The sequence below is a fragment of the Pseudophryne corroboree genome, chromosome 10 (genome assembly GCF_028390025.1).
Source record: "Pseudophryne corroboree isolate aPseCor3 chromosome 10, aPseCor3.hap2, whole genome shotgun sequence".
NCBI classification, from domain to species: Eukaryota; Metazoa; Chordata; class Amphibia; order Anura; family Myobatrachidae; genus Pseudophryne; species Pseudophryne corroboree.
In genome coordinates this window covers 189014080-189026491 of record NC_086453.1, presented here as the reverse complement: position 1 = coordinate 189026491, position 12412 = coordinate 189014080, and the positions used below count along the sequence as shown (strand labels likewise).

Genomic DNA, 12412 nt, shown 5'->3' with positions numbered 1-12412 from the left:
CCACACCGTTCCTCTTAAAGGGACCGTTAGCAAAATACCCCAATGGAAATCTGCGGTCTTTAAAAATAGGGGCCGCCAAAGATTAAAAGTGTGTCTCTTGCAATGTGACAATATCCGCCTTGTGCCTAGCAAAATTGCCCAATGCTAACCTTCGCTTATTAGGGGAGTTCAACCCCTTAACATTCATGGATAAAGCCTGAACCATCGAACCAAACTAATGCATGCTGTGAATGGTGAGTGACTTCGACCTATGTGAAGAAAAAATTGTCTCAGGCGATTAATACCGATATCAGAACACGGGAGGAGGGGGGGAGAAGGGGAGTAACAGGGGGGGAGGGGGAAAAAACAAACCAAAACGACCCAGTACATCGGGTCGGTATAACTACTGCAAGGGAAGCAAAAAAATGCAGTAGTACATTAACAGGGGGGAACATGTGGCCTGGCGCCACCACCCAAGAACCTAGATAAGAAAAAGGGAAAGCAGAGACAAATACAAATATGCTTACCAACAATATAGAAGAAAACAGAACACAGATATATATGATCTGAGCAATAAACACGGAGTCGGGACTCCTTCAACATAACTATTAACCGGGTAACTCACGTGACCACACCAAAGAGAGCAAGTGAGTCCCATCCGTGACAACTGTACAAAGTAAAGTACATAGTCGAACCTGAAGGGTCGACTTCAGGCGATGGACCACTCCGAGTGGAGAGTAGACTGTTTCTTGGATCCAGGAGGTACTGTGACAGGGATATCCCACTCCGATAGTAGCTTGACTCCAGCGTCCAATGAAGCGACTGTGTAAAACTTATTTTCATACGAGATGATGAGCTTTACCGGAAAACCCCATCTATAAGTGATCTCTTGGTAGCGGAGTGCCAAAGTGATAGGGATGAACGAACGTCGTTTGGCCAAAGTCAAAGCAGAGAAATCCGGGAAAAGTTGCAAACCGCCAAGCACATCAGAAGCAGAGTCGCCCGCCTCCCGAGCCGCTTTCAGGATGTGTTCTTTTGTCGTAAAGAAATGCACTCTCATGAGCGTATCTCTCGGGAGTGAGGGGGCTACCGAGCGTGGTCTCAGCAGTCTATGAATTCTGTCTATAAGCAGCTCCCTGGGTTCGGCTCTAGGCAAAAGCTTCCTGAATAATGCGGTGGCGTAATCTTCCAATTCAGAGTTCTACACGGAGTCGGGGATGCCTCGAATTTTGATATTATTACGCCGAGATTGGTCCTGTATATCCGCGATCTTGACTTTAAACGCCTCAAGATCACTTTGCTGTTGATCATGGGCCGCTATGAGGTCGTTATGGGACGAGACCAGTTCCTCTACTTTCCGTTCCAGATGATCTGTATGGTCTCCTACAGCGGTCAGTTCCGTCTTAACCTCGCGGATAGCCGCTGTAAGATCTTGAGACAACTCCGTTTTAAACGCGGAGAGGGCCTGATACAGAGTTTTGACCGCGAGCGGAGCGTCGGAGTCAGGGTCAAACCCCGGCATAGAGGCAGGGCTGCAGGGAGTATCTTGTGCAGAAATAGCAGCAGGAGACTTCCGTACAGAGGAGGAGGTAGGGGCCGCTTTCTGAGATGGGAAAGATATTCTGGGAGGCAGGACCTCTTTAACCTTTTTAGGGGGCATTCTCAGTAGATGTAATTCCAAAGGCGAGGCGGCGGAGCTAGGAAAGCCGGGGATCCCGTAGAAGATATGACGGAGAGTTAGGTAAGCATAAAGGACAAAGGGCAAGGGTGGTGGCGTATAAGCGGTCTTGACTACATCAGAAGGTCGGTATCACAAGGGGCCAGATAGCAGACCATCACCTGCCCGTAGAGCCTAGAAGATGGGCTCTCAGCTGGCAGAGGGGAGTGAGAAGTCAGACAATCAGCCAGCAACCAGCAGCACAGTGATCCAGGGGTCAGATAGGCAAAGTCTCACTGTGTATTTAAACTCCGCTCCAGGGATACTTCTGCATCTCTTTACAGGGGCCAGGATGTAGGAGATGTGTACAGAAGAGGAACAGGCCGCCCACAGCTGCTGCCAGGTTAGGAGAGGCCAATTTCGGGCCTCCGCGCCGATAGGGCACTTCCGGTGGGGGAGAGCTGGAAATCTAGACCGCGGCTCCCGGTCTTCACGTAGGCCGCGACCCGCAGGAGCTTCAGGGGAGGCGGCAGACAACACCACTCCACCGTGGGAGGCCGCCCAGGGGGTATGGGAAGCACCGGGAGGGCGTCCGGTGCATGTGTGAGCAGGCCGGAGGGGGTGAGAAGCAGGCCGGGTGGAGCAAGATGGCCACCGGCAAGAGAGGTGCAGGAGCTGAGAGGCAGTAGTCGCGGCTCCGGAGGGCAAAACAGGGGTGCCTCTTCTTTGTTCTCGCTCCCGAGGGTCTGGAGCAGGTAAGAGGCTGTGGGGGGATCGTCAGAAGGGCCGGGGGGAGCTGCTATGAGTCCCGGTGCGGTCGCGTTCCGATCCTGGAGCTCGATTCTGGGGGAGTCCCAAACGCCAGGTCCCGTTCTCTGAGCAGGAGGTAGGCCTCAAGTGTTTAAAGTTGCAGGGGGCCACTCTCCAGCCTCCCCGAGCCTCACAAGCTGTGCACAACTGTGGGCAGGTCCAATTGGGTCAGTACCAGCAACAGAGGCAGTTTGCAGGAGGGAAAATAAACCTCTGCCAGCAGGAGCTCTAAGAGTGCACGTCTGCACAGAGCAATATCCAGGCCACCCCCTCCATGAGTTACTTATTTCTATGATGCCATTACATGAGCAGCACATCATATACTAAATTAAAGCTCTTGGTGTGAAGATTTGCAGAATCATATTGGCGTTGTAATTGGTTTTGAAGTTATGGGGAAAAATGCATCACCGTCATGCTCTTTGAAAACGTGACAGTTGGTGAACTCTCCCTGTGCACCTGCTGGGTGGTCTGGAAACTGTGACAGTTAATTGCAGCCACCCACTGAGCAAGGATTTGTCGACTCCTAAGGGGCGAAAAGGGATAAAAAATTCCGCCCATCAAACCTTTGACCAGTTGAAACAAGGCACATCAGCTAATGTATATTGATTTTGGATGAATTTACATGTTATTTACATTTAGATGTAATGAGAAGAATACAAATTCTGATCGTGATACTTTAAATAGTAAGGCAGTAGTAGATCATGTATTGACTTTTTCAATTTTCATGGCTGTAAGGTCTTTTGAGACCTCAATGTAAAGAAACACAAATGTTCACTGCATAACCCCAGGCAGTGGTTAAAGTTGGGAGGAACAGAGCTGAACTTAGTTTCCTCACCTGTAAACTAGTTCCGCCTCCACCACAACCATGCACAGTAATTTCAACAGAAAAGCACACCCCACCACACATGTCAATAGATGATGCAGGCAGCACTAGTGTCACTGAGGAGCTACAGCCACCTCCCCCTTCCTCAGAGCCTGGCGGCTACGTGGTTCTCCTCTGCCTGGTACCCACCTGGTATGTCTGTTGGATGGCTTTCGTCCCCTCCTCAGATCCCAGTGGCTTCCTTTTCCAGCACGGTGTATGCAATGTCATGCTATCACCACCGCTGAAGTGAAGAAGAACCACAAAGAGGAGCAGGCATTGTGCATGCTGAAGACAAGGTAAGAGGGGGCTGGAGGGACACATGGGATGGTGCTGCTGAAGGGACATGGGTGGTGAGCTGCTGGTGTGACAAAGTATGTGTATAAGCAGCACTTCTGTGGGCATTATGTGTAAGACCACTACTATTGTGGGCATTATGTGTAATGAGCACTACTACTGTGGGCATTATGTGTGTGTGCTGCATTACTATTGTGGGCATTATGTGTAAGGAGCACTACTACTGTGGGCATTGTGTATAAGGGGCACTAAGTGTGGCATAACATGTATAAGGGGAACTGCTGTGTGCCGTAACATGAATAAGGGGCACTACTATATGGTGTAATATGAATCAGGAGCACATCTTGCGGTGTAATGGGGACAAGAGTGTACTACTGTGTGGCATCATTTGAATTGGAGGTACTATTGTGTTACTACGCCACACCCCGTCTTTTGCTCCTTTGGTGCACACTGTCCCTTTCTAAAGTATGGGAGGTAGGGCACAAATTTAAAGGTTGCAGAGGGTGTCAAAAACCATAGCCTTATTGGGGAAGGGGGGTAGGTGGCGAGGAAATGAGTTCCACCACCTCTCCAGGACCACTTTAAGCCATAACCTCATGTGCATTCAAAGGGTTCTCCAATAAATCACAGAACTGCCACTTTCACTTTCCACTACTGACTGAGTTGTATTTAGAGATACACTGTACATTGCTGAACTACTTGATCCAGCCTGTGTGGTATTGTTGGAATATGGAGTGCACTACTGCACTTCCCCCATGATGCTCCATAACTGAAGCATCTTTCTTCACCAAGATGGCCACTGAAGGTTAGTCTAAGTTGTACCATCTGTTTGAGCTCCACAGCGGTATGTGGCTGTGTACCACTTAGGTCCGTGGGGGACTCTGCAAAATTCTGCTGCCAGTGTCTTTCTACATGACTGGCTAGTCCACTGTATGCTCTGCTCCACCTCCAACACCCATATGTGTATCTGTGAGCACACGTGTATCTGTGAGAACAATTCTAGTATTATGCTGGGGGATGTAGATACGGGACTGGCGGTCAGGATCCTGTAGGTCAGCATACAGATGCCGGGATCCCGACCGCCAGAATGCCGACAGGGTGCCGAGGGCTATTTCCACTCCTGGTTGTCCACGACACCCATGGAGTGGGAATAGAACCTGTGGCGAGCGCAGCATGACGAGTACAGCGAGCCCGCAAGGGGATTCGATGCGCTCTCCCCCCTGTCGGCATTCTGCCCTATGCAGGAACATCTATAGGAACTAAGGGCCTAATTCAGCATGCATTGTAGATGTGCGAAAAAATGCACATCTACGGTCCATTTCTCTGACAAGTGGCGGGACACCCACCACAGGGCAAGTCCGCCCCGCATGTGCAATCCAACACCACACACACACACACACACACACACACACACACACACACACACACACACACACAAATGGTGACGGTGCTGTCACATGTTCAGGGTAGCCCTCTGCCTACGCAGCCTAGCTACGAAGGCAGTCGGCTGCCCTCATTGTTTTCGGGTCACATCGGCTGCATGTGATGTCATGTAGCCACCGCGGCCTGCCCCAGGCCTCGCCCCGAAAACGCTCCCACAATGCCCCCTCCACGCCCCGCAAACACCTCTGCCTGCCAGGGAACGGGAGAACAGGGAGGAGATCAGTGGGCAGGGGCAGGCTGGACAGACTGGGTCACATTTGCCCCCCCAGGCCACATAGGTTTTGAAAACTTTTGGGCAATGTCAAAAGGTGGGGTGCAAATTCTGGGACCTCTAGAATTTTATATATATATATATATATATATATATATATATGTATCAGCAGCTCTGCTGTTTGGAATGCAGGCGGAGTAGAATGGCCATCAACCATTGATAGTTTCCAAACATCGATGGCTAACTACCGATGAATGCTGGTTTTGCTATCGATGGCAGAGAACCAATGGTTCTCTGACATCAATGGCTAAGTGGAACAAAATAGTTATTTTTCTTCCCGGCACAGAGTTAACCCTGTCCCCGGTGGCCCGGTAAGCCCCACCCAGATTTTTAAGGATGACAATAGAAGGTCATTGGGGTAGTATAGATGGTTATAGGACAAGTGTTTATGAATGAATACAAGTATCTATGAAATCAGAGTTGTGAATGGATTTGTAAGCAAAAGTGAACAGTGTGAATTTTTTTAATAAAAGTTATGAAAATGACAGCATGGTGATCATTGGAGTATCTATAATGGATCCAGGGAGGCCCACACTGCACACACTGCATGATATCAGACATATATGTGGGTGAGCACCTGGGATCCAGTGATCATCAAGCAGTATGGTTTAGTATAAAGACAGGATCCAACTCCTGTCACACAAAAACAAAGGTGTTAGATTTTAGAAATGCTGACTTTGCAAAAATGGGGAGATGTTTAAGTGATTCATTGGCGGACTGGAGGAACTTGGAAGGGGTGCAGGAGAGATGGGAATAACTGAAAAGTGCAATACTAAGGGCAACAGACCTTTGTATCAAAAGGGTTAGGAAAAGCACCAGGAAAACGAAGCCAGTGTGGTTCACAAAAGAAGTATCAACTAGTGTGAAAGCAAAAAAGATGGCTTTTAGGAAATACAAACAGACTCAAAATAATAATGACAAAGAGGTGTATCTTGACAGACGGAAGGATGCTAAGAAAGTGATTAGACGTGCAAAGGCAGAAGCTGAGGATAAAATGGCCCAGTCAGTAGATACAGGGGGCAAAACTTTTTTTAAGTATATAAATGAAAGTAGAAAATCAAATAGAGGAATAATAAGACTTAAGACAGAGAGTGAGAATTTGGTGGAGGGAGACAAGGCAGATCACCTAAATAAATATTTTTGCTCAGTATTTACTACAGAAGAAGAAGGGAAGGGCCCCCAGTTATGTTGCAAGGACATTCATAAAAATAAGGTAGATGAAAGTACATTTACAGAGGAGAAGGTCCTAACTCAACTTTCAAAACTAAAAGTGGATAAATCAATGGGGCCAGATGGGATACACCCAAGGATACTAAAAGAGCTAAAAGATGTGCTGGTGGCACCATTAACAGAATTATTTAACCAGTCACTAAATACAGGTGCCATTCCAGAGGACTGGAAAAGAGCAAATGTAGTTCCACTGTACAAAAGTGGAAACAAGGAAGAAGCAAGTAACTACAGACCAGTAAGCCTTACATCAGTAGTAGGGAAAGTAATGGAAAAACTACTAAAAGAAAGGGTTGTAGAATATCTTAACTCAAACAACTTACAGGATCCAAAACAGCATGGATTTACTGGTGGGAGATCATGCCAAACAAATCTTATTGACTTTTTTGACTCTGTGATGAAAATAATAGATCAAGGGGGAGCTGTAGATGTAGCATATCTAGACTTTAGTAAGGCTTTTGACACTGTCCCACATCGCAGACTGCTAAATAAACTTGAAAGCGTGGGGGTGGATTATAAAACAGTTAAATGGCTAAGAACCTGGTTGCAGGATAGGAAACAGACAGTTGTAGTAAATGGAGTGCAATCTATGGAGGGAAATGTTACCAGTGGAGTACCCCAGGGATCTGTACTCGGACCAGTTCTCTTTAATATCTTTGTTGGTGACATTGCAATTGGTATTGAAGGGAAAGTATGCCTTTTTGCAGATGATACAAAGATATGCAACAGGGTAGACACACCAGGAGGGGTAAAACAAATTATTGATGACCTAGCTAGGCTTGAAAAATGGTCAAGAACATGGCAACTACAGTTTAATGCTAAAAAATGCAAAATCATGCACTTGGGTCTCAAAAACCCAAAGTCTAAATATAGTATCAAGGGTACTATAATGGAAACTACTGAGGAGGAAAGGGATGTAGGAGTCACTATTTCAAGTGACTTAAAGGCAGGAAAGCAATGCAACAAAGCAATGAGAAAGGCAAGTCAGATGCTTGGTTGCATAAGGAGAGGAATCAGTAGCAGGAAAAGAGAAGTAATAATGCCACTGTATAGGTCATTGGTGCGGCCTCATCTGGAATACTGTGTCTAGTTCTGGAGACCATATCTCCAGAAGGATATAAATACATTAGAGAGTGTACAAAGAAGGGCAAATAAAATGGTGCATGGCCTACATCACAAAACTTACCCGGAAAGGCTAAAAGATCTTAACATGTATAGCAGGCATTCCCAACCACGGTCCTCAAGGCACACCAACAGTGCAGGTTTTAGTGATATCCAGGCTGCTGCACAGATGGTTAAATCAAAATAACTGAGCTACTAATTAAGTCACCTGTGCTGAAGCCTGGATATCACTAAAACCTGCACTGTTGGTGTGCCTTGAGGACCGTGGTTGGGAATGCTTGATGTATAGTATGGAGGAGAGAAGGGAAAGGGGAGACATGATAGAAACTTTCAAATATACCAAAGGTTTTAACAAAGTTCAGAAGGGAAACATTCTTCAAAGTAAGAGAAGTATTAGAACTCGAGGACATACACGGAGACTGGAGGGGGGGAGGTTCAGGGGAAAATTAAGGAAAAATTACTTCACAGAAAGGGTAGTGGATAAGTGGAATAGCCTCCCATCAGAGGTGGTAGAGGCTAAGACTGTAGAGCAATTTAAACATGCTTGGGATAGGCATATGAATATCCTTACAAAGAATTAAGTTTCAAAAAGGGTTGAGATTACCTAAAGGATGGAAAAATTGGCAGACTAGATGGGCCAAGTGGTTCCAAGTGGTTCTTATCTGCCGTCAAATTCTATGTTTCTATGTTTAATTACTTACCTTTCCGGAGTCCTGCATTGCCACAGCTGCCAGCAACATAGCCGTTGCACAAGCGCAGTAGTGATTTGTCACCGGAACAATGTGAGCACCATATTTCCAGAGACCTGCACATATGCAGTAGACTCTGGCACAATGCCAGAGTCTACTACGCTATGGAGAGGAGTGGGCACACCCGGAGTCTGCACATGGGACCCACCTCTTTTAAAATGCCCCTGATGGGGATGTTATAGTAATAATAAAATTTTGCTATATTAAGCAGCAGATTTCATGATTTGCTGCAAATGAGATAGTTTTGGCATGTGCAGGGCAGTTACGAGGATGTACTTGATAATACAGAGAATTGATCAGGAGATTCATGGCCTCTTGTTTAAGGAAGGGATATGGGGCAGATGCATTAAGCCTAGAGAAGTAATAAAGAAGTGATAAGTGGAAGGTAATAACGCACCAGCCAATCAGCTCCTAACTGTCAAGTTACAGGCTGGGTTTGAAAAATGTCAGGAACTGACTGACTGGTGCATTATCACCTTCCATTCATCACTTCTTTATCACTTCTCCGGGCTTAATACATCTGCCCCTATGGTGATATTGTGTAAGGAGAAGCAGCATGATGTAGACAGAGTGTCGGTATGCAGTGTGTATGTCGATAATTAAAATGCAGAGCTGTAACTAGACATTTTGGTGCCCTGTGCCAGGAAGAGCATTGGTGTCCCCTCCCCTATATTTAAAATAGGGATAGTACACGTCATAGGCAAGCGCATGCTAACAAGTGTGTGTTGTCTTGTGGGGAAGGGGCTTGACCACACAATAGTACCTCTACACAATAGTAGTGCCCTGGGATGGACTGGGGGCTCACGCAGATGACAGGGGTGTGCGTGCCTCTAAAAGGGGTGCGCAGACACTAGTGATGGGGAAGAGCCACGAGTCAATGGGGCATGGACTCACAGCCTGCCTCCATTTCCATGGAAACGGGCGGGGGCAGGCCGCGAGTCAGGGAACATGGACTCGCGGCACACCTCCATTTCCATGGAGATGGGCAGGGGGGCGGGGGAGCTTCCACAACAGAGAGCCGGAAGGCTGCGCAGCATACTGCCTTACAAGCTCTCTGAATGATAGGACTGTCCCACCAGCCCATCGGCCCTTCTGGCATTTGCCATTAGTGCCTGATGGACAGTCCGGCCCTGGTAGTGCCCCTTACACATTATGCACACACAGTAAAAGTAGCGCCCCTTACACTGCTATGGGGCCTACAAAGTTCTTTATGCCCATGGTTGGTGTACAATGAGCAAACACTGTATGTCTGGCATACTCATATTAAACTGTGTGGGTGACATTAGGGTAGTAAGCTTTGGCACATGGCACCTGCTGGTCAGAGCTTGCAAAAAGGAATTGCAAACAGCTGTTGTACAGTTATGCCCAGGAATTATATAGGAATTGCTTTACAGGAGCAGCACTCATAACAGGGCCGGTTCTAGACCCTGTGGTGCCCCCCTACTCCCCAAGGTAAAATAGTTTGTGCGCTGCGAAGATGAGCGCCCAAAAATAGGGGCATGGCTTCTTCATAGGGAAGGGGCATGGCCACAGTTATCCCCCTGTAGTTCTGACCCATGTAGTTGTGACCCCTGTAGTTGTGCCCCCTGTAGCTGTGACCCCTGTAGCTGTGCCCCCTGTAGCAGTGCCCCAGTAGTTGTGAGCCCAGTAGCTGTGCCCCCAGTAGCTGTGACCCCTCTAGCAGTGCCCCCATTCACTTTGCCCCCAGTTAATTTGCCCCCTGTAGCTGTGCCCCCAGTGGCTGTGCCCCCCTGTAGCTGTAACCCCTATAGCAGTGCCCCAAGTGGTTGTGCCCCCCATAGTTGTGTCCCCTGTAGCAGTGCCCTCAGTGGTTGTGCCCCCTTTAGTTGTTCCCCCTGTAGCAGTACCCCCAGTAGTTGTGACCCCTGTAGATGTACCCCAGTTGCTATGCCCTCAGTAACTGTGCCCCCTGTAGCATTGCCCCCAGTAGTTGTGCCCCCAGTGGCTGTGCCCCCTGTAGCTGTGCCCCCTGTAGCAGTGCCCCCAGTGGTTGTGCCCCCTGTAGTTGTGACCCCTGCAGCAGTGCCCCTTGTAGTTGTGCCCCCTGTAGCAGTGCCCCCAGTAGGTGTGACCCCTGTAGCTGTGCCCCCTGTAACTATGCCCCCAGTTGATTTGCCCCCTGTAGCTGTGCCCCCTGTAGCAGTGCCCCCTAGCTGTGCCCTCAGTAGTTGTGCCCCCAGTGGCTGTGCCCCCTGTAGCAGTGCCCCCAGTGGCTGTGCTCCCTGTAGTTGTGACCCCTGTAGCAGTGCCCCCGGTAGTTGTGACTCCTGTAGGTGTGCCCCAGTATCGCCGTTTACAAACACACACACACAAAAAAAACAACACAATACTTACCAGTCCTGCTCCTGCTTCTTGTCCGCTGCTGCGCTGCCCTCCGTCTCTGGCCGCCCACTCCTCTCTATGGGAGAGACGTCATGACGTCTCTCCCATAGCAGCGCCGCACAGACACGAGAGGTCAATTATGACCTCTATCATCAGTCAGTGGCGCCGGCTGCAGCCGGGGAGGGGGAGCGGAGATCAGGATGGTGGCTCTAGCCACAGCTGCGGCGCCTTCGGAACAGCAGCGCCTCAGGTAAAAAGCCTGCTTGCCCGTGGAAAGAGCCCCTACTGACTCAGAAGTTGCTGGATAGGAGTTGCATAGGAATTGTATAGGATTTGCTGGACACTAGACAGCAGTTACATAGGAATTATATAGGAGTCTATAGAAGAGTAAAATAGGTATAAATCATATAGAAATGAGGATGAATTTAAATAACTGTTTTACATTTTCATTGTGTTTCACTAGGCTTGATGAGATCACTGGTGGCTTTGATCAGTTGCCATTGGCCTTTGCCCGCCGTCTTGGAAGTGCGATCAGACTAAATTCCACTGTAGTTAAAGTCATAAGGAGGCAGAAATCTGTGATTGTCCAGTACCGCAAAGATGAATCCTCAGATCTCACCAGCATAGCAGCAGACTATGTCATCATCACCTCCACTGCAAAAGCCACTAGGCTGATGGAGTTCAGCCCTCCACTGAGTCATGAGAAGTACAATGCATTGAGTTTCATTCACTATGCAAGTGCAACAAAGATTTACCTAAAATGCAACGAGAGATTCTGGGAGAAGGATGGCATAGTGGGTGGTAGAAGTGTTACTGATCGCCCATCTCGATACATCTACTACCCAAGTCATAACTTCACCAATGGAATAGGTGTCCTCCTCGCATCCTACACAGATACAGATGATTCAATGTTCTTCACAGCACTCAGTGATGAAGACTGTGTCGATGTGGTTTTGGAAGACTTGGCTGTCATCCACAGGAGACCAAAGGATGAGCTCAAGAAACTCTGCCCAAAATCAGTGGTGAAGAAGTGGAGTCTGGATCCACATTCTATGGGGGCATTTGCCTACTTTACCCCTTACCAGTATGGTAACATGTATGAAGCATTAGCTCAACCTGAAGGCAGAATATATTTTGCTGGAGAACACACATCTTCTCCTCATGGTTGGATAGACACTGCCATAAAAAGTGGTCTGAAAGCGGCAAGAGACATCCACAGGGATGCCAACAAGTTTCTCCATAAATGATTCTGTGTACACACACACACTCTCACACTTAAACATATATCTATGATATATAATGCATATCTGAAACGTTGACAAAATGTTTGACCGTCTGCTTATATGCCAGGCTGTACCTGGTAACTATGTATTGAGAGCTCTACCTGCTAATAATAACTTTGCTTTGCAACAAAAACAAATGAGTGCAGCCTTTTTTTTTACAGGGGAAATCTGCAATGTGTATGTTACATAGAGGGAAGGCATCTTGGTGTATATATACTGTAGCATAGAAGGAGGTCCAGCTCCAGAGGCAAACGCAGGATTTCTAGAGTGGGGTTTCCAAATTCAATCCACAATCTCCCACTCTGCGGAACATGGAATACAGTATTAATATTTAACACTATAGATGGTCTATAGCAGAGGTTCTCAAAC

The 12412-nt window shown here is 47.8% G+C and overlaps 1 protein-coding gene across 1 annotated transcript in view; it reads left to right on the top strand.

Annotated features, from left to right (window-relative positions):
- Positions 1 to 12144, top strand: part of LOC134965257 (L-amino-acid oxidase-like) — a 189483-nt gene extending 177339 nt beyond the window's left edge. The window contains exon 7 of the mRNA XM_063941751.1: positions 11224 to 12144. Coding sequence (XP_063797821.1) covers positions 11224 to 12007 — 784 coding nt within the window. The 3' untranslated portion in view covers positions 12008 to 12144. The remainder of the gene's footprint in view (positions 1 to 11223) is intronic.
- The last annotated feature ends 268 nt before the right edge of the window (positions 12145 to 12412 follow it).